Source organism: Gorilla gorilla, chromosome 10 (assembly GCF_029281585.2).
Source record: "Gorilla gorilla gorilla isolate KB3781 chromosome 10, NHGRI_mGorGor1-v2.1_pri, whole genome shotgun sequence".
Classification (NCBI taxonomy): domain Eukaryota; kingdom Metazoa; phylum Chordata; class Mammalia; order Primates; family Hominidae; genus Gorilla; species Gorilla gorilla.
In genome coordinates this window covers 116,701,976-116,725,239 of record NC_073234.2, presented here as the reverse complement: position 1 = coordinate 116,725,239, position 23,264 = coordinate 116,701,976, and the positions used below count along the sequence as shown (strand labels likewise).

The 23,264-nt window shown below is 39.5% G+C and overlaps 1 protein-coding gene across 1 annotated transcript in view; it reads right to left on the bottom strand.

Annotated features, from left to right (window-relative positions):
- UTP20 (UTP20 small subunit processome component) overlaps positions 1–21,561 on the bottom strand; it is a 108,466-nt gene extending 86,905 nt beyond the window's left edge. Inside the window, exons 1-14 of the mRNA XM_031000985.3 lie at positions 21,326–21,561; positions 20,455–20,535; positions 15,995–16,061; positions 15,750–15,882; positions 15,122–15,310; positions 12,595–12,676; positions 11,370–11,507; positions 10,756–10,911; positions 9,763–9,909; positions 9,547–9,681; positions 8,406–8,483; positions 5,982–6,160; positions 1,807–1,962; positions 1,583–1,671 (exon numbers count right to left, since the gene is read on the bottom strand). Coding sequence (XP_030856845.2) covers positions 1,583–1,671; positions 1,807–1,962; positions 5,982–6,160; positions 8,406–8,483; positions 9,547–9,681; positions 9,763–9,909; positions 10,756–10,911; positions 11,370–11,507; positions 12,595–12,676; positions 15,122–15,310; positions 15,750–15,882; positions 15,995–16,061; positions 20,455–20,535; positions 21,326–21,370 — 1,675 coding nt within the window. The 5' untranslated portion in view covers positions 21,371–21,561. The remainder of the gene's footprint in view (positions 1–1,582; positions 1,672–1,806; positions 1,963–5,981; positions 6,161–8,405; positions 8,484–9,546; positions 9,682–9,762; positions 9,910–10,755; positions 10,912–11,369; positions 11,508–12,594; positions 12,677–15,121; positions 15,311–15,749; positions 15,883–15,994; positions 16,062–20,454; positions 20,536–21,325) is intronic.
- Between the last annotated feature and the right edge of the window lie 1,703 nt (positions 21,562–23,264).

Here is a 23,264-nt window from a genome sequence, read left to right as displayed (position 1 = left end):
TATTTATTTTGAGACAGAATCTTGCTCCATCGCTCAGGCTGGAGTGCAGTGGTGTGATCTCGGCTCACTGCAACCTCCACTTCCCAGGTTCAAGTGATTGTCCTGCCTCAGCCTCCCCAGTAGCTGGGATTACAGGCATGTGCTATCATACCCAGCTAATTTTTGTATTTTTAGTAGAGATGGGGTTTCCCCGTGTTGGCCAGGCTGGTCTCAAACTCCTGACCTCAGGTGATCCACTCACTTCGGCCTCGCAAAGTGCTGGGATTACCGGCATGAGCCACCACACCCAGCCTTATTTTTTTAAATGGAGAGTCGGTTGTGCGGGGGTCTCACTATGTTTCCCAGGCTGGTCTTGAACTCCTGGCCTCAAGTGATCCTCCCACCTCAGCCTCCCAAAGTGCTGGGATTACAGGCCTAAGCCATGATATCCAACATAATTAATGATATTAATTAAACACTCATTTAGTCTCTGGCCCAGAGGTCAGCAAACTATATGGTCTGCAAGTCAGATCTGGTAAGAAGCCTGTTTCTATATGGACTGCAAGCTAAAAATGTTTTTTACATTTTGAAGGGGTTGTTTAAAAAGATATATATATGTATTTGTGTATATATACATATATATGCCACAAAGACTGAATGTGGCCCATAAGACCTAAAACATTTACTGTCTGGTCCTTTACAAAAAGATTTTACCAGTCCCTGCTCTAGGCTCTAGATCAGTGCTGTATAATAGAATTTTCTACAATGGTAAAAATACTTGTCCTAATATGTCGCCACAATCCAGTACAGCAGCCACCAGTCACATATGGCTACAGAGCACTTGACATGCGGCGAGTCCACTTTATTCTCTAATACGTCTGCTTAGTATCTAACACAGAATGTAGCACATTAATATTTCAGTGAATGAATGACCACTATATACACGTGATTTTTAAAAAATTTTGCATTAGAATAAAACAAAATATTAAATAACTGCTTTTGAATTGCCGTTTGCAGGCTACTGGGGGAGACATATAAATATCTAATAGGAAATGGTGTTTTGGGCAGGGCAGTCTAATTCTGCCTGAAGAGTCATAAAGGCCTTCCTAGAGGTGTTGTGCCTGAGCTGAGTTTTGAAAGATAAGCAAGAGTTCACTGAATGACAAAGACCTAGAAGGGTCTCCATGCAGAGGAAACACATGGGCAAAGGCAGCCATACAGTTGTAAAAGTTGCAAAAGAATGTGTCTTTCTCAGGGTAAGCAAATGGATTTGCTTGGAGCATAAGGTGTATACTAGGAGTCAGATGTACGTGGGAGATGAAAAAGAGGACCTGGTATGGGGCTCAAAAACAAATGGCCTTCTAAGCCATGGCATCCTTTTGATATGTCCCCTTCCTTATGCTCAAGCCACCGTGACCCAGTCACCACATTATGTGGTACAAGTGAGACATGCCCATCATATCCTCATTTCTTCCAGATTTATCATCCAGGGGGTTATGCCAGAACACAATGTAAGTATTATTCTCTAATAGCTCATGTGTTTACAATTACTTTGAGTGTGCCAGAAAAGAAAAGAAGAGAACAAATGATGATTGTAACTGACCTTTCCCAAAGCTTCCTTTGTCAACAGTCATGAAGAGTGCCTCTATGAAGCCGGTGATGAGTGGTATCACCTTCTCTTTCTCAAGAGGTCTGTCCAAGGGGGAGAAAAAGGGAAAAGTTCAAACCGGCATTCAATGGTTTGTTTCAGAGAACAGCAAGGAATGGCTAACATATTTTAATCAGCATGTTATCTCTTTCAAAATTAAACATAGTTTATTTTCTTACCTAATATGAGGTAACACCACGAGGGCTGCCCAAGACTGTGAAAGGTAAGTAGTATCTTTATTTGGGGGTAACTTAATTATAGATAAAAGATGGTCCAATACTGGAAACTGTTCGTTTCTTCCCTTGGATCTAGTCTTCTTCTGCTTTATATAGGATCTGAAGGATTAAAAAAAATGTTTAAAATAACAGAGAATGTAATCGCTCTTGCCCTCTGAAGTCTGAAATAAAATTGGATTCTTACCATTGTGGAGCATTAGAGGGAAGGAATTGGTGGTGGTGGTTGAGCTAAACAAATGTGAGTCATTTACTGAGTTTTCAGTGAGAAGCTTTTTCAACTCCACTGGCTCTACTTCCTTTCACTTCTATTTTAATTTGCTTTATAACTTAAACCAAGTTTCTTCTAGTTTTAAGTATGATTTCTCAATTTTGTGCTCCTGGGCATGTTTTTGATTGGCAATTCACTGGAATGAACTGACTTCCTCCATTCTCCCTTTCCTTTTTTTGACATGAATTTTACTACTTTCCACAAATGTGGAATGATGTTGCAAAGTTACTGTGATGAAGTTGACGAATACCACTAAAATGATTATGACATATAAGTAATTTTCTCCTGCTGCTTTGATCAGATACACAGTTGCTCAATGACATTTTCTGACATGACGTTCTGTTTTGAATATCTGTGACTCTGGTCACAGATTAGATAGAGGCTAACTATTCTTGTTAGCCTCTTTTTATTTTTGCCAGTGTACTACACCTCGGTCCTATTTGAAAGACAAAAATCTAATCAAAAGAAAAATCACAGAAATCTTAAGTTAAATGATCTGTTTTACAATTTATCCTCCAACTCCAGTTTGGTTAGCTTGTTATGCAATAGAAGTGGAATATCAGGTTTTTACTCTTGCACCCTTTTTATCATTAAAATTCACCAAAAAATGGTCAGGTAGGGGAAGGAAGGAAAAAAAAAAAACCAAAAACAAAGAAAAAAAATTCTCCAAAAAGCTACATTCTCTTTTGTTTCATACTTACCAGGATGTTTAGTGTTTGGAAATCATGATAGATAATTAAGTTAATTTAATTATCAATTCCTTAAAGTCACCACATCTTGATATATATAGTCTTTTTAGTAATAATCATGACTCAACAATCTGCAAAAATCTTACAAAATACTAAGATGCTTTAAAAAACAAAAATGAGTCATTAGTTGCCACGTCATTCCCGTTTTCTAGACCTGCCAATGCTCCACCAATGAAGTCCATACTCCTTAAGTCATCCTGTAAGGCCCTCTGTGATTTGACCCTCGCCCACCTCCATCTCCTCTCATCCCAATCTCCTCCTTGCTCTTTACCCACAGAGGTTTTCTTTCTGTACTTCAAACATGCTGAGCTTATTCCTGTCCCAGAGTCTCTGCGGTTAACTTTTCCTTCTGTCTGGAGAGTCTCTCACTGAGATCTTTGCAAGGCTGGATCCTTCCCAGCTTAAAATTGGACCAAACGTTCCCTCTCTGGAAAGTGGCCCCTCTCCATTCAGTCTCCCTCTCAACACTGCTTTGTCTTCTTTTATCACGATCACGATCTGAAATCATCTTGCTTATTTGCTTACCCGCCTCACCACATTCCTTTCCCCAAAAGAAGGAACTTTTTTCTTATTCTTTGTTGCGCCCCAGTATCCAGTGCCTGATACCGTAAGTAGTTGTCAAATGACAGTAAGTTTATCTCCTAAAGAGTCTTTTCACATTTATTATCTTTATTTTTTCTCACAGCAAACTGGTGAAATGGGTAGATAGAGTGTTACTAGTAATATTCAAACTATGATTTTAAAATCGTCATAGAAGGAATCAAAACAAAGGTGACCATTCACACATACCATATCTCTGTTGGGGGTGGCAGAGGGGTGTTTTTGCAGAGAAAGAAACACAGAAGTGGAAGAACTTGCCATGAGTTAGCACATCGAAATTTATTTATTTAACACGTCACCCTCCTGGGAGGATCTGAGATGGCTGAGATGATGGGGTAAGAAGGTCTGACGCCCAGTCTCAGTCAGTCCCTTAGCTTCACCTCATGGAAGCCAAACAACAAAGCAGCTTCACTCTCCCTGCACAGAACCCAGTTTTGGCATGTGCAAGGAATCTGCCTGTTGGAGATGGGCTTGGGTGTTGACAAATCAAGGGAAAAGTTTCAAAGGAATAATTCTATTGGAGTTACTCACTACCCATTCCTCAGGAATCAGAATTCAATACATTTAAAAACCAACAAGATTCTGTTGGCATATTTTAATAGAGAAGCAATTTGTAAGGTATACAGAAGATATAAGTAGGTGTTAAGATGAGTTTGCTAAACACAGTGGGTCAACCTGTAACCCCAACACTTTGAGAGGCCAAGGTAGGAAGATCACTTGAGTCCAGGAGTTTGAGACCAGCCTGGGCAACATAGCGAGACCTCGTCTCTACAAAAATTAAAAAATTAGCTGGGCATGGTGGTGCGTGCCTATGGTTCCAGCTACCTGGGAGGCTCAAGTGAGAAGATAGCTTGGGCCCTGGAGATCGAGGCTGCAGTGAGCCGTGATTGTGCCACTGCACTCCGGCCTGGGCGACAGAGCAAGACCTGCTCTCAAAATAATAATAATAATAGATAAAACATTTAAAAAAGAAAATAGGTTCCTCCAGAATCTCAAGCTGATCAAACTCAAAAGCTAGCTCTGCTCTCTGACTGTGGGGCAGTAACTCCCACCTCCATGGATGTTTCAAAGTCGAGTATTCAGCACAAACTCAAGGAATGCCCATCAATTCCGCCTCAAAGCAAACCAAAAACACAATAACAGGTCTAACTACTCCAAGAGAAATAAGAAGATTAAGTATAAAAACAAAGGAATGACAAGGGAACTGGTTTCCTAAGCTACAATTTCTAGAAGCATACCCACTTAACTATTTGAGAAATGATACAATGAATCTTCTCATGTATGTAAATAAGCTTTGTTTTTAACTTCTAAAGAATGTGTCATTTTGAATGAAATTAAGAAAGTAATCCATGACACTTAACAACTGAAACAATACAAAGGTATATAATTTTTATTTTTATTTTATTTTATTTTTTTGAGATAGAGTCTTGCTCTGTCGCCCAGGCTGGAGTGCAGTGGCGTGATTTCGGCTCACTGCAACCTCTACCTCCTGGGTTCACGCCATTCTCCTGCCTCAGCCTCCTCAGTACCTAGGACTACAGGTGCCCGCCACCACACCCACCTAATTTTTTGTATTTTTCTTTTTTTTGAGATGAAGTCTCGCTCTGTCGTGCAGGCTGGAGGGCAGTGGCGCAATCTCGGCTCACTGCAAGCTCCACCTCTCGGGTTCACGCCATTCTCCTACCTCAGCCTCCCGAGTAACTAGGACTACAGGCATCCGCCACCACGCCTGGCTAATTTTTTGTATTTTTAATAGAGACAGGGTTTCACCGTGTTAGCCAGGATGGTCTCGATCTCCTGACCTCGTGATCTGCCCTCCTCGGCCTCCCAAAGTGCTGGGATTACAGGCGTGAGCCACCGCGCCTGGCCAGGAGTGTGGTTATTAAAAGGTAGCATGAGGAATCCTCGTGGTGAGGGAACAGTTCCAGATATTCACTCTGGTGGTGGTTACAAATCAACACATGATAAAACTACATACAACTATATATCTATATAAGTATACAAACTCAGATGAGTGCACATACAACTGATGATATCTGATAAGACTGATGGATTACACCAATGTCAATTCTACAGTTGTGATATCGCAGTATGCTCATGCAAGATGTACCAATGGAGTAATCTGAGTGAAGAGTATACGAAACCTCTCTGTACTATTTCTTGCAACTGCACGTGAATCTACAATAACTTTAAAATAAATGGTTAAAAAATTAAGTCACCTCTGTCTTTCCCTTACCATCCTTCTGATGAAACAAAGTTAACAAGTTTGTGTATCCTTCCACATGTTTTCCTATGTTCATACACACTTTTTGCTTTACCTTGCAAAATGAGATCATACTATACGTACTATGTGTGTAGCTCTACAACTTGCTTTTTTCACACAACTTATCATGGACATCTTTCCCGTTACATATAGATCATTTTTTTTACAGTATTCTTGATACATTATATTTAAATGGGTAAACTTATCATCATTACAGGAATAAAAAGTTAGAACTCACCCCACCATCTGCGGTGAGAAAACCAGAGGGTACTTTTCAATTGCCATCGAGCCAGCAGTGGGAGGTGCTGCTTTGTTCAGAATGAGCTTGGCCAGAATGGCCAGAGCTTCATCTTTGACTACAGCATCATCAATTAAGAAGCAATTCACAATATATGACAGAAAGCTTGGTAGAAAAAGCTAAAGTTAAGAAAAAAAAAATCACACTTATTAACAGATATAATAAAGAGAAGATGCTAACAATTCAAAAAACTAGACCAAAAACAAAGGATCAAGAATCACAATGGCATTAGACCTCTACATAGGAACAATGGAAACTAAAGACTGTGCAGCCATGTCTTAAAAACTCTGAGGAAGGATGACTTAGAATCTAGAATTCTATAGCCTGTCTACTAATAATGCAGTGTGAGGAGAGAATAAAGACATTTTCAGATGTATTACATCTCAATATTTTATCTCCATGAACCCTCCCTACCCCCAGGAAATTATGAAAAATAAATTCCACCAAAATTAGAGACTAAACTATAAGAAGAAGAAAACACGGAACCCAGGAAACAAGAGAGAAGCAAAAGGAAGTCCCAGTACAACATTTGTGCACTGGGCAGAGAAAGCAATGCATTTAGACTGGACTTGCTCCAGGAGAAATGTCTCCAAGAAAGAAGAAAAAGAAAAATTGAGCTGCTAAATTATCTGACAGTTTTGTCATGTGAAGGACATTTATAAAGCTGCTGGAAGACAGACTCTTTGGCCAGCCATTCAAAGAAAACAATTTCCAGTTTTTAAAGAATGAGGCAATTATAAACTCTAAGAAAAATGAGGCCAGGTGTGGTGGCTCATGCCTGTAATCCCAACACTTTGGGAGGCCGAGGCAGGCAGATCACCTGAGGTCAGGAGTTAAGAGACCAGCCTGGCCAACATGGTAAAACCCCGTCTCTACTAAAAATACAAAAATTAGCCAGGCGTGGGGGCACATGACTGTAATCCCAGCTACTCAGGAGCCTGAAGCAGGAGAATCACTTGAACCCAGGGGGAGGAGGTTGCAGTAAGCAGAGATGGCACCACTACACTCCAGCCTGGGTGACAGAGTGAGACTATGTCTCAACAAAAAAAAAAAAAAAAAAAAAAGAAAGAAAAATGAGAATGTATACAAAAAGGTCATATAATCATAAAATACTCCTTGTTTATATAAGTATGTGGTGAATATGGATTCAACCAAAATTTCTAATATAATTCTATTGGGAGCATGAGAGGTATAAAGGAACTAAAGTCCATCTGCCATAGGAGGAAGTCTACACATGAGAACCAAAACTAGCAAACCAAGGTAAAGCAGTATATTCAGATGATTTAAAAGTATAAAGTAAATATAAGAAAAAAATAGCTGGCCGAGGCAGGCGGATCACAAGGTCAGGAGATCGAGACCATCCTGGCTAACATGGTGAAACCCCGTCTCCACTAAAAATACAAAAAATCAGCCAGGCGTGGTGGCGGGCGCCTGTAGTCCCAGCTACTTGGGAGGCTGAGGCAGGAGAATGGCATGAACCTGGGAGGCAGAGGTTGCAGTGAGCCGAGATCGTGCCACTGCACTCCAGCCTGGGCGACAGAGTGAGACTCCGTCTCTAAAAAAAAAAAAAGAAAGAAAAGAAAAAAAATAGCTAAAAATCATTAGACCCGATGGCTGCTAATAAGATGGGAGCAGAAAACAAATGACTGCCGTTTAACCTGGTTTGACTTCCTAAACTACAGACGTGTAAGCAGTATTTGGATAAAAATAAGATTAAAAAAAATAAAAAGACCAAAGGGAACACGGGAGAAAGGAAAAATGCAGTTGTTAAACAGAGCGAGATGAAGAGTCTTCCTGGGGCAGAAAGAAACAGATCTTGGACAGGTACAAAAGTGTTCTTTTTAGGCAAATGAGAATATATAGTATTAAAGGCAAAAAGGAAGAATATTGAGAGGACAGATACAGAGATATGTTTCCATGACGTATACTGTAGGGTTACTAGTTAGGAGGAGGGCCAAGTGTTTGATGAGAAGGAAGAGAAAAAAATAAAATAAATTCAGGATTAGATAAGAACATTTTCTCCCTCACTCAGTTACCTTATTTTGGAGCAATGAAATCAATTTGCAAACTTCCGCCAGTGCAAATTGTTTCACAAACTATTTTCTATGCTTCAAATTCACATAAAAGTTTCTTAAACTGTTTTTTCAATTTGACCACATGGTTCTGTAACTACCTAAAGGATTATTAAAAAAACAAGTAATCTAGAATTGAATATAATTTCTTTAAAAAACATATTGACTAAAACATCAAGCACTTATCCTGTTCCTCTCAAAAAACAAACAGAAATAACAGGATTTCAAATTTGATCGTTTTTTCCTGACAGATTTGTTTTTAAAAATACTCCGAACTTAGTAACTTGCTTACCTGCTCAAACTGCTTCATGGCAAACATGACTTCAGAAAAACTGAAAATTAAATGTTTTTCAAATCTGCTCTCAAATATCTGTGACCAAGGTAAAAAATATTAATGTAAGTACACAGAGAGTATTTTCCCCATCCCCACAGCAAGCAGCTATAGAAGGGAATGGCAGGCACACTTCACTCAGTGCTCTGTCCAGTTGCCCGGCCTTCTCCAAAGGTGCTTCCACAGATGCAAAGGGCTTCTGCTGATTACACAGGGCTCTTCCTAAAGGCTGCTCAACTCTTGCCCAGCTACAGTGAATTATGAAAGGGCAAACAGCATGATTGTATATCTCCCCTCAAAGTGTACTACTGTGCTCCATTAAGCTAGAAAGAACTTAACCAACCTTTCTATTTTCAATCCCACTTCCAAATTCACTAAAATGCAAATCTCATCAAATCATATTCCTGCTTGGAATTCTTTCAGGGTCCTCCACTAATGCAGGATAAAACCCAACCTAACTTTTCAAAGCCAAGCCAGAGCTTTGCTGATATCATGTCATATCATGTGTCCATGTGCTCAGACTGCAAACATTTATGAACACATGTCCTTTCTGTTCCCTCTCTTAGTATTTTTAACCCCGCTTCTGACTGGCAGACTGCTTTTCAATCTTTAAGGACTATCCCAAATACAAGTCCTTTGAAAAGCTTTCTCTGTTCCTCAACCCCAGGCAGAATTAATAGTTATAATTCAATATATCTCCAACAGACAAATTCGCTAGACTATAACTACTCGGTTCCAGGCTCCATTTCTCCAACAACTATCAAAACCTGCAGGCATCACTGTTTACCCTGGAATACCCAGCTCATACCCAGCACACAGTAAGCTCTACTGCTTACTGCAATATGTGCTTACATATATTGCAGAGTATGTATAGATTTAGCTTTTGCCACACTTTATTTTGCTTATTTGCTATATAAATTAAGCTTTTATCACACTTTATTTTGCTTATTTACATTACTGCATGCAATTCCCATTTCCTTAACAAGATTATAAATTCCTTGAGGGCAGAGCCTTTGTCACAATTCACTTGTATTCCTCTGAAGGTTACTCAATGCTAAACATATTATTAACTGCTCAATTAATATTTGTTGAAGTAAATTACTTTTTCTATGGTTTCTTTGATGAGGGTCTCCGGCAAGGAAACATTTTCACCCAGGATCAAAGCAGAAATTACATCCAAGAGGGTCTCCCAGCAAGATGTGGAGAGACTGGCTACTTGCAGTGTTTGAGATAACACCTGCAAAAAGAAAAAACAATGCATACTCAGCAATCAGCTTTTAAAAACCAGACTCTCGAGCATATTAAGTTGGGAACTCACCTTACAGACATCAGCAGGCGTGGTTATCTTTGTCCCACTTCCATGTTTTACAAGTACAAGGTATGTTTCCAACAACCTTTTAATCTGCTCAGAACTTTCACAACAGTTAGTTTTTGTTACTTTTGTATGTAGATCCAAGAGCGATTCCTGCAAACAAAGAATTTAACAGAGAGAATATAAAGTATCAAACTCAACTGTTAATCCAACAATGAAAACTGTGGGACAGTTCAACTTTTCCCATTCTTTTGCTTTGGAAGAAAATGATACATTTACCAGGACTCACTAACGATAACAGCTAACATTGGCTGAGTGCATTGTTCTAAGTCTTTTTTTTTTTTTTTTTTTTTGAGGTGGAGTTTCACTCTTATTGCCCAGGCTGGAGTGCAATGGCGCAATCTTGGCTCACCGCAACCTCTGCCTCCCAGGTTCAAGCGATTCTCCTGCCTCACCCTCCCAAGTAGCTGGGATTGCAGGCATGCGCCATTTTGTATTTTTAGTAGAGACAGCGTTTCTCCATGTTGTTCAGGCTGGTCTCGAACTCCCGACCTCAGGTGATCCACCCACCTCGGCCTCCCAAAGTGCTGGGATTACAGGTGTGAGCCACTGTGCCCGGCCCATTCTAAGTTTTTTACAAGTATTCACTCATCATCCTCACAGCAACCCTGAGGGAGAGAATATTACTACCCCCATTTATTATCTGAAGAGATTGGGGAATCGAGATTTCAAATAATTTTCCCAGGTTACACTAGCAGTAAGTGGAAGGGTCAAGATTCAAATAGGCAGTCTGGCTCCAGAGCCTTCTACTGCATCTCAAGATAACATATCAAATAAAAAATAGCACGGGGGGCAGAGGGAAGGAAAATTTTAATATGTGTATAGAAGTATAAATAAAATAATTATAAAATATAACTTCTAGGAGTGATTTGCAAAACTGAGAGCAGACAAATTCTTAGACTCCTTATCAAAAACCCATCCTTAAAGATTAGAACTCACTTGCAAACATTCAAAAAATGTACCAAAATGTTCCTTGGAGATGTAGGATACAGTGGATTTGACCATGTTTTTGAGTGTTTCTCCAATTAACATCCATGGTAGTCGAGTTTCTGCTTCAGTGACTGGTCCTAGCTTTCGCAAAATTAGCTTCACTGCCTGTGGGAATACAAGTCATTAACATTAATATATAAACTCTTATTTTCAAGTATTGCTCTGGGAGTCACCACTCTGATTACATTAGCTACCTTAAAAATCAGGTCTGGAATAGTCAAGGATATGGCAACTTTGATGGTTAATAACGTGTCCCAAAAGGAACTTCTAAACTAGGATGGGAATTTTATCATTACAACTGTTCCCTCCCCACCTGCCCTTGCCCATTAATCAATTTATCTTACCCCCTAGCATCCAAAATAAAGAAGACATCAATGGCTCTGTAAGTAACATCTCACTGTCCAAGGCCTACATTGGGTAAGCATTGTTACTGAACACCCAACACTCCTCATCTAGTGCTATCTACTCTAGGCTGTCTTCCCTCCACATCATTTGCCTCATTCTTTTCTACTTTCTGTTTCATCCATCCACATAGACTCTAAGCACCCCTCCCCATTATGTACCTGGCCTGTACAGGAGTGAAACATATTTCTAACTCCTTTGCACATTTCAAAGAGCAACTGTCCAACACCTTCAACTTTTTCTGGATGTTTATCAAGATCAAGAAACATTAAATTGAAAAGTGCATTTTTATCAGAGACCTAAAATATAAAGTAGAAATGGAAAATTATATTCACAAACATAAACATATCCAAATGAAGAACTCTCATTTGCTATTCTACATATTGTTATTTAAATATACTTAGGAAAAAATTGTGAAAGGAACAGACATTTGTAATGATTTCAAACTACTCTAATAGTGTGTTCTCACTTGGAATGTCACACAAAAGAGTGAATTCATTGGTATTACAGGAAGATATGTACTACAAAAAAAACTACAGAAGTCAACATTCTATCTTTTAAAGTAAATACATTTGTATTTTGTATTGTATACAGTAAAATATTTGTATTTTATGAAATAAAAAATTTAATATTAATGTTTTTGTTTTATTACAAAAACCCTCTAAAATTTACTATGAATATTTTATACGAACACAAATGACACCATGCTACCAGTTACTTCCAGGAAACTATTAGAAAAGTTCTTGTTAATGTCACAGTTCATGTATTTACTGACTTGAATTAGAGAGCATTTTTGATATATACACACTGAAAGCTATCACAAACCTAAATAACAATAGTGACCCAAATTAGATCACATCAATTTGTGAGCAACAAATAAGTCTTACTGTGAGATAAATCCAAAATAGTAACAGATTTCTGTTAAGTATATATATAGATACATAGAAAAAATTAGCCCATAATAACCACATTTTTAAAAGATATCTACTTCTATTCATCAGATTATTATTATTATTATTACTAGTGTGTGTGTGTATGTGTGTGTGTGTGTGATATGGAGTCTTGCTCTGTCGCCTAGGCTGGAGTGCAGTGGTGTGATCTCAGCTTACTGCAACTTCCACCTCCTGGGCTCAAGCAATTCTCACGTCTCAGCCTCCCGAGTAGCTGAGGATACAGGTGCGCGCCACCACGCCCGGCTAATTTTTGCATTTTTAGTAGAGACGGGGTTTTGCCATGTTGGTCAGGCTGGTCTCCAATTCCTGACCTCAGGTGATCCACCTGCCTCGGCCTCCCAAGGTGTTGGGATTACAGGCATGAGCCACCACGCCTGGCCTATTCATCAGATTCTTGATGATTAGCAACAAACAGATAAAATACCAGACTAACCTTTCTCATCAAAAAAGTAAAACTTTCAGCGGCAAAATTTCTTATATGTAGTTTTTTATGAGCCAGGAGTGTGCTGTACATGCTATACATGAAAAAAATAAGATATATTTCATTAATCATATAATTGTAATAAATACATACTACATGTCAACAATATGGGCAACAATGTGCTAGGTATGCAAGGAATACACAGCAGGTATCAAACAAATTTAAAATCTCATTCATTTATGGAGACACCCACATGTTGAAAGGAAGACTTGACCACAGACATGAAGAGTCCTAGGACTGGTGGTACTGGTTTTACAAACAAGACTCCAGGAAAAGTTGAAATTTGTAATGAGCTCTGAATGAAAGAAGAATTAGGTGGGGACTGCAGTCTATATTACTGGTATAAAAGCAAGAGCAAAGATGAGGCAGGTGGAAATGATCATGGTCATGACAAGGAGGCTGGTCCATCTAAAAGAGGAAAGATGGTACAGTAGAGGAGGGCAGCTATGGATAAAGTTGGTCAGGTAGACAGGTCTAGCTTACATCTGTATAAGCACTTACTCTGTGTTACTCCATTTAATCAGCACAATAACTCTATGGGATGGGTACTATTATAATCCCCCCATTCTACAGATAATGAAAGTGAGGCAGAAAGCATAAGCAACTTGCTCAAGGTCAAGCAGCCATGCATCTATAACTAAATAATTACTTATATATAATCACATTGTTAAATTTGGTCTCCCTAATGATAGAAGGGTATGGAATATCTCTCTCCAATTTTCTCATAACCCCAGTACCTAATAGTTCCTTGCTGACAGCAGGTACTAATAAATGTTGGCTGAATGAGAAATGACTATTTTCAGAAAGACTAATTTGGCAGCAATATACAGGATAAAACAAAGGAGGAAAGAACAGTCTGCTAATTCAATCAGAAAGGTGCTCAAGTCATACAAGCTTGGGCTAAGAGGCATGAAAGAGACTGGAAGGAGAGGCAAAATGGCAAGGGATGAACCCAGTAGACATTTCAGGAGTGCCCACAATGAAGCTGAAGACCTTACAGCGGTCCACAGGGCCCTGGATGGTCTGGCCCCTTACTACTGCTTCTCTGACATCACTTAGCTAGTCTCACCCTTATACAGGCTGCTCGGCCACCTAAAACTTCTTGCCGGGCATGTGACCAAGACGTTCTCCCCCTGCTAAAATGTAAACTTTGTGAGAAGAGCGTTTTTTATCTGTTTTATCTGTGACTGTATCTCAAGTGCCTGACATACAGACAGTGTCCAATAAATATTGACTGAGCAAATGCATGAATGACAGAATCAAGAGGATTTGGACACCTCTGAAGACAACTGGGTTAGTGATGCCTCTGATATCCCAAAACTCAGAGACAGGAAGAACATTAGTATTAATGACAGAAAATGGGCAACCAAACAGGCCCTGGCATACAGCAGACACTCAATACCTATTTACTGAACACTTGAATGAATGTACAGATAAGAGGAGTTGATTTAACAGGAAAGTGTTGAGTTCAGTTTCAGTAATACAAGTGAAAATAGCCAGGCTACTGAAATTGTCATACCGAAAGCAAATAAATTTAGAACTGAAGAGCCTGACTTAGGAGACATAAAAGTGGCAGCTTTTATGACAGCTGAAGTCATAAAACTAAATCAATTATTCCCCAAAGACCTTGTTGGTTGTTTAATGAAATAATATTGGTTTCTAACATATTTGACCAAAAGCTTCATAGGGAACTAGTAAAAGCTGGAGAAAGATTTCTTTCTCTTTCTTCATTCAAAGTTCCTAAAAGAGAACGGTGGGCTGAGTGAAAGGGGTGGCATAAAACAAAGTCTATTGTCCCATACCATGCATACACCATTTACTGTGGGGTAAGGGGCTGATGACTGATATTAAACATTCCCGTGGCAATTATAGAACATGAAAACAACCGGAAGACCAAGTGGAAAATCCCACCAAACCCCAGACTTAAACAGATAATAAGACAATTTATGCTTAAACAAAAGGTTATACGAAATTCATTCTCTTTCCTTGTCCACATTTACTCACAAATACTGAGTGTCTCTTTCACTTTAGTAAGTATTAGTGGCTGGGGAAATGTCAGTGTTTAAAACAGGGCTCTTAACCTGTCTTAAACCTCCCTTATACCAGGTGTAGAGAGGACAGCAATACATTATAACCAAACAATTCTGGTAAAAGTTGTGTGACATAGGTGGTTAAACAATGCCAAGAGGATAGAGAGTACAAAATTTTATTAATACTTCTGGCAAAGGTGCCTGTTTGTGGAGGCTGTAGGGACCAAGTCAGGCCTTCTTGGGTGGGTACACTTCCAGTAGCTGGAGAGGAGAGATGGTCATGGCAACTCAGACTGGCAGACTAGATTGTGGACCACTTTGGCTGGAGAATCAACTTTGTACATGGAAACAATTAGGCACTGAGCTGGCAAAGTGGTTTGGAGTCATAAAGAAGCCAGGGAAAAAGAAGCAGGCAATTAAAAAACATACTAGAGAGAGAAAGGGGTTACCTGTATATACTGGACATGTCCTTCACCATCAGTCTCCACAGATACTTATAAAGATATGATAACGAGGTGAAAGCCCATTCTAACAACTCTGTGTCCTGAGTCTCCAGGATCGAGGTGATAGTCAAAAAAAACTCTGGAAAGTGTGGGTAGAAATCCATCTGCAGATCTCGTGCCAACTGTACAACCAAACTGGATTAAAAAAAGAAGCAAGTGATCATGTGGATTTTTTTAAAAGGCTACAAATCTACTTAACGATAGTAGGTGGCCTATGATCATAGGATTAATTAAATAAAAATACTTCTAAATCAAGTCTGAAAAATTATAAAATTCTTTAAATCTTAAGACCTCAGCAAAGAAATCAGGCAAGAAGTTATATTGCATCACAAGTTGTAGCCAACTGTTCCTATAGTGTCAAAGAAAAATGAGATTATCTTAGTATATAACAAATGCGAAACTATACCCCAAGATTCCACTTTATGGTAATGCACTCATTCCTAACAGAAAAGGAAAATCCTTCTTGTTTCTAAATTATGAGCACCTGATCTGCGGCATATGTAGCTTTGAAACACAATCTTTCTTAAAATTCAGACAAATATAGTTATGCGCTTTCTCTCAAGATGCTACTTACTCCAAAAGGGGTTGATAGGCAAAACTGTTCTTAACTTGCAGGTGAGTCTTCAAACTCTGAACTATCTCGTTTTGATGATAGACCAACTGATTGAATGATTGGCATTTGTCAATAACTTCTTTGTAAAATTTTCCTGAGTGGGGGAAAAAAAAATATGTTCTTTTCTATCACACCACTATTCAGCTGTATGGAAGATATAAAGTGCAAACTATGGGTGAATAAAATAGAAACAAAATAGAAAATACCGAAGTGTTCTGTGAGGTTTAATTCTCTCCATTTCAGCAGACCCTCAAAAAAGTAGGTTTCAACCTCCTGTCAAGATTAAAGCAGTCCATTAATCAAATAACTCTAAGAAAGCAATGATCAAGGTAAATAGAATAATGATATATTAATATCTTAAGACAATGATACTGAAGAGTTTAAGAACTCCTTTTAGTTTTTTAAAACAGGCCATTAAGTAACACACTAAAAAGCAATCAGAAGTTATCAATAGGCCACTTATAAAATACTGTTTTGTTGATTTGGTTTCAGCAAATAATTTTCTGTAGTCTATATATATTGTCCACTAAGGGAAAATTATTTTCTGTGTTTTTTTCTAATTTTAGGCAAAGAATAAGGTGTTGGTTCTTTACAGTTCCTTCATTCTGCTTTTAGAAATATGAATTACTACAACCTTATAAAGAAGTAATATGGCATTCCTATTAAAATTCAAAATAGTTATGCTCTTTGACCCAGGTAGTTCTTACAAAGTTTGCAAGCCTATAAGTAAAAGATGTTTATTCAGCTTAACTACAGTGTGGGGAAACATTAAACAGGCTAAAATATCTGACAATAGGAAAATGGTTGGAATAGCCCATGGTCTATATATACTAAGGTATATTATGTGGCTACTAAAAAGAGCTATATCTCTACTGAACTAGAACTACACTGAAGATATGCCCCCAAAATGATAAAAGTTATGCAGTGAGAGGGTATGGCAGAATTCAATTTTCCTTAAAAAACAAAAATAAAAAACCCTCTATAAATGTTTGTACATACGAACATGAGAGGACAGTATGGAAGAATACAACTATACTGAACTGTCAGTGTTGGCTTCCTTGGGAATTAGGGGTGGGAGGAGTGAGATAATGGGCTTTTCGTAAGTTTACCACTATGTTACTTAACTTGTTAACATGGTATCAATTACTTTGTACTTTGAAAGGTAAAGCCAATAAATTATCATACATGTATGACATGTATGTATACATGTATGTATGTGTGTATAGAGATGTATAAATAAATGCATACCCCCCCCAAAGCAATCATTCTACCAAAAAGATACATGCCTTCGTATGTTCATCTCTACACTATCCACAATAGCAAAGACATTGAATTGCCCCAGGTGTCCATCAACAGTAGATTGGATAAAGAAAATATAGTACATATACACCATGGAATATTATATGCCTTAAAAAAGAATGAAATCATGTCCTTTGCAGCAACATGGATACAGCTGGAGTCCATAATACTAAGCAAATTAACATAGGAACAGAAAACCAAAAACTGCATGTTCTGACTTATAAGTGGGAGCTAAATATTGAGTACACATAGACATAAATATAAGAACAATGAACACTGTGGATTACTAGAGGGTGGAGGAAGTGGGGATGGGTTAAAAAAAACTACCTGTTGGGTACTATGCTCACTACCTGGGTAACAGGATCCATACTCCAAACCTCAGCATCACACAATATTCCCAGTAACAAACCTGCACAGGTACCCCCTGTATCTAAAATCAAAGTTGAAATAAAAATAAAAATAAATACAAATATGTGTTTATAGAGAGAGAGAAAAAAGAGAGAATAAACACATAAGCACACATGCAAACAGCATGCCAAATCTACAATCTCAAAAAAAAAAAATCCTTAAACTGTTCTTTGGAAATCTTTAAAATCAATAGTTAGGCAGAATAGATACTATGTAACCACAAAAATTAAAAACTAAAAATTAAAAGAAAAAGGCAGAAAAGAAAGAGAATCCCATTAAATTTTGTTTTAGGCTGGGGACAATGGCTCATGCCTGTAATCCCAACAGTGGGAGGCTGAGGCAGGAAGAGCATTTGAGCCCAGGAGTTTGAGACTAGCCTAGGCAACAACACGAGATCCTATCTCTATTTTTCAAAAGTAAAAATATTAAAAAATTTTTGTTGTTGTTTTCATGTCCTTTAAGGCATTTTCATGTCCTTTAAGGCATTTTCATGTCCTTTAAGGCAGAAGGAAAATATGCCACACAGTTTAAAACTTAAATGCAGAACGCATTTCTAGCCTAGCATAGACCTGGCACATGTCAGCTATGTGTGAGAGACCATGTCGCATCCTTTTACAAGGTAACTCTGGAGCTCCTTTCACCAAGAGACGGAGTCTGTTTCCTCACCCTTTGAATCTGGCCTGGCCTCCTGACTTGCTTTGACTAATAATATGCGATGAAAGTGACTCTGATGACCAAAGCAAAACTTTATGAGGTCTTGACAGCTTCTGCCTTCACTCTATTGAAAAGATTCTGCCACCATGAAAAGAAGCCTAGTCTAGCTTATTGGGGAATAAGAGGCCATGAAAAGAACCAAGATCAACAAGCCACAGCCAACTGCCAGACACGTGACAGAGGCCATTCTGGACCATCCAGTCCAGGATTCTAATTTCAGGCTGTCTTCTCTGCCTTCTTAACACTGCCTCTTGATACTTTCAACCTCTCCTGTGGCTTAAACTATTAACCATATTCTAAATGCCAAATCTGTAATTTCACCTCTGAAGTCACCTATACTCCAGATCCATATATACAAACATCTTTTGGACACTATCATTTGGATGGCCACAGATATTTCAAACTCAAGCCCCAAATGGAACTAATTATCTTATCTTTACAACCTTGTGCTCCTTTACCTATAAATATATCTTGATGAGTAACATCCTCAACCATTCAGCCTTAACCTCATTATCTTCCTTGCTGCAAACCCAGCAGGTCACAAGTCCTATCCATTCATTCTACTTCCTCAATATCTCTGGAATCTTTCTCTTCTCTCTATCTTGATTCCTGCTACCACAATCATTTCTTACTTGGATGACAGTCAAATCCTCACAACTAGACAACTGAGATTGGATCTCCAAGTTAAAGGCATGTTACACAGGACCTTAAAAGGCTAGCAGAGGAATCATGACATGATGCAGGACTGCAGTCCTGCTCTTTTCTCCACACCAAAGCCAGAGATTGGAAATTTAAACCTGACCATGTCATTCATTCGTCTGCCTACAGTCCTAGAACTCTAAGTCCCTATGGCTTCAGGATAAAACCCAAACTTAGCTTGACATATGAAGCCCTTTATGATCCTTGCCTACCTCTCCAGCTTTATCTCACCAGCTACCCCCTTGCCCCATCCCAGTCACTATGAATACAAAAAAACACCCTATACACACCTATAACCACACTGCACTGCTTTGCAGTTTCTTGAACGTGACATGCATTCTCTAGCTTCTGTTCCTTTATATAGGCTTCTCCCTCAGCCTGGAACAGCCTTTCCTGTCCTCTTTATCATGTTAAAACCTATATAAACAAGATGCAATTCAGGTGTCGCCTTGTCTAGATCACCCTTTTTGACACCCCTAAAGAATGTAGGTTAGGTTCCCTTTACTATGAGTTCCCAAAGCACAATGTGCTCACCTAGACAACATCATTTAACACATTGAATTTATATGGTGGAGATAATGCATTCAAAGACACAGTGAGTGGAGTCTGATTATAGTAAAGAAGAATATTAAGAACTGAGATTGGATCGCCAAGGTATAGGCATGTTACACAGGGCCTTAAAAGGCTAGGAGGAATAATGACATGATGCAGAAAAAGACTTCTGCGTAAAGGGATGACAAGGCCGGGCGTGGTGGCTCACACCGGTAATCCCAGCACTTTCAGAGGCCAAGGCGAGCAGATCGCGAGGTCAGGAGATTGAGACCATCCTGGCCAACATGTTGAAACCCCGTCTCTACTAAAAATGCAAAAATTAGCTGGGTGTGGTGGCACGCACCTGTAATCCCAGCCTCTCGGGAGGCTGAGGCAGGAGAATCGCTTAAACCTGGGAGGTGGAGATTGCAGTGAGCCAAGATCACGCCACTGCACTCCAACCTGGAGACACAGCAAGACTCCATCTCAAAAAAATGAATAAATAAAAAAAAATAAAATAAAGGGATGACAGAGTCAGAGTATGGTTAAAACTGGAAAATATTATGTAGTCTAGCCCCTTTATTTTTATAAAGGAGAAAATTAAGCCCCGGGAAAAGGGCTTCCTCAAAATCACTTTAAAGTTGTAGCTTCAGGAATATGGATCTGCAGCAGTGCTTGGAATGCATAAGGGAAAGGGAGAGGCTAGAATCACAAACCCAGCTGAAAGTCAAGTCAATTGTCTAATAGAGCTTCACCCAATAGAACTTTCTGCAAAGATGAAAATGTTCCAATTCTATATTTATTCAATATGTTAGCAACTAGCCACATTTGGGCACCCAAATTTTTAATTTACTTTAAATCCAATTTGTCATATGTGGCTACTGTATGAAACAGCACAGGTCTAAAGCATTTCATGTTCAAAAAGGAATACCTTGAAAAACAATTCACTTCTACTAACAGAAGAAACTAAAACACCATGAACACTTGAAGACTGACTAGTATCACATTCTCTTACCTCCTCATAGCTTGCAGTTCTATCAATCCGGTGAATAATATCAATATTAACATTCCCCAGTCGTTCAGCAAATGTAAGAAACTGGAAGGGAAAGTATATTTAAGATACATAATTATTTAATATTTATCAGATCTTTAATATCTATTTGAATGCTGCATGTAGGCATCTCTAATCACAAAGGATAAGTGGAAAAATAAACTTAAAAACATATGGCCGTAAACAAATTTACTGCATCACTGTTCAAAGATAATGAATACTTCTATATGTTTGCATAATTTCTCTCAGCTATGTCATTTCAAATAAAATTTCCATTGCTAGACTGGTGAGCCTAGGTGGATGCTGGCAATTAGTCTCGCTAGATCTATTAGGTTTCATACCCTCCCATAAGCATGGGGACCTAGCAAAGTCGCTGCAATAAAAGTGTTTTTAAACATATACAGACCTATGATTGTATCCTAACGAAGACCTGGAAACAATCTACCAAGGGGCAAACAGAGAAAGCGCTGTATATTTGCCCTTAGCTGGGAATCACTCACCGCCAGCCGACTCGCCCAATTCGGTCTTTAAAGATAAAAGAGCAGGGGAGAATCGGTCCTAAGCAATCTCCCGGAATAGTGAATTTAATTCTGGACTACAGGAAATTCCCAGGACTGGCCAGACCCCATAAAACATGGGTGAAACTTGCTGTCCAGACTTCTTTCCTCCCCCAACCCATGTTTACTACATCCAGTGTCTCCCTCTTTCGCCGGAGCCTCCAGGAAAGTGACACACTCGGCCTAGAAGTCTGAGGCCCCTGGAGTCTCGCTCAGAGCCTGTCTCACGACTGAGGCAGCGGAGACCCGCGGCTCCCTGCCTAAGCTCCCGCGCTCACCCGGTAGGTGTTCTCGGTCTTGTGGGAAACGGGCTTTGTCTTCATGGCTGCAGAGGGCCAGTGGCCCGCGACGGCCTCGGGAGGGTCGAAGGGATGCAACCGACAGTAAGGAGGGGAAAGCGGCTCACAGGCTATACTCTCCGATTCCCAGATGCCCAGACTTTCTCACGTGCGGCTTGAGCCCCTCGGCGCCGCCATGTTGGAGACAAGGAGGAGCCTGAGTGGGTCACGTGGACAAAAAAAAGAATGGCGCAGGCGCACCCTTTGGCGGGGGCCTACAGGAGGTGGGGCTGCGCACATAAGGGCGGGCGTTTGGGTGAGGTGTTCTTTTCACTGCCTTCGGTAAAGGTTTAGAAGACAAATGTATTTTCCTTATAAAATAAAACATACCTGTCATCATTATCAACTAACATTACTGCCCCTCACTATGTACCCTGCATCGTGCAAAGATCCTTTCATCCATAATTTCACAGTAAAGCTTATTAGGGATGTTAATACAAAGGAGGTACTGCGTCTATCTATATATAGATATATACTTTTTTTTTTTTTTTTTTTTGAGACGGAGTCTCACTCTGTCTCCCAGGCTGGAGTGCAGTGGCGCGATCTCGGCTCACTACAATCTCCGCCTCCCGGGTTCAAGCAGTTCTCCTGCCTCAGCGTCCAAAGTAGCTGGGACTACAGGCACCCGCCGCCACGCCCGGCTAATTCTTTTGTATTTTAGTAGAGACGGGGTTTCACCTTGTTGCCCAGGCTGGTCGCGAACTCCTGAGCTCAGGCAATCCGCCCGCCTCGGCTTCCCAAAGTGCTGGGATTACAGGTGAGCCACCGCGCCCGGCCGGTACTGTGTATATTTTTAAGCCAATTTGACACAAGAGGAAACCAAGGTTGTGCAGCTGGTAACTGGCAGTCTTCACTCAGACTCTAAATTTTGGTATTCTTAACCACTACGCTGTAAATAAAATTGAAAAATAGAGAAGGAGTTTTAAGAAAAATCTTTTAATTTCATGCACAACCGCTTTTAATGTTTGGTGTTTTTCCCATCACTTTAATGTCTACACATAGCATGTTGTTAAACTGTACAGTTATATATATATGTACAATTTTAAAAAATAATTTAAAAATATAATTATTTACCCCATTTTACATTCATTCATTCATTCAGCCACTATTTCTTGAGAGTCCTCTGTGGACCAGGTACTGTTCTGGGAGCCGAACGAGAAAGGCAATAATAGTATTAATAATTATTTGAAAATATTCACAGCCTTCAATTTCCTGGGCTAAAGTGAGCCTCCCACCTCAGCCTCCCAAGTAGCTAGGGCTACAGGCATGCACCACCACACCCAGCTCTTTTATTATTATTATTATTATTATTATTATTATTATTATTATTATTATTTGTAGAGATGGGATCTTGCTATATTGCCCAGGCTGGTATCAAACTTCTGGACTCAAGCAGTCCTCTTGGCTTGGCCTCCCAAAGTGCTGGGATTACAGGGGTAAGCCACCACGCCCAGACTGGAAATACTTGGTCTGAGATGCTTACATTTTAGTCAAGGAGTGATGTTAAGTAGACAATTGGATATATTGTTGTACAGAGCTCACTGTAGCAGTCTGGGCTGCAGACGTGACTTAAATACACCTAAATACCTCAAGTGTGAGGCATTTGCGACTGGGAAAGAGAGCCAGTAAGGTAGAAACAGACTAGTTATGGCATGGAAGCAGAGCTGGTGGCCAACTATACTGCAAATTCGAGGATAGAGAAGTGGTTGCTGGATCTGACAAGGTGAAGGTCACTGGTGACCTTGCTAAGTACAGTCTAGTTGAAAGAAAGGAAGTGAAATATGCATGGATTGAGGAGGTAATCAGAGTTGAGAAAGTGAACATAACACTTTCAAACTGTTATTGGCATTATCGCATCAACATTTTCTGTGTCACCACA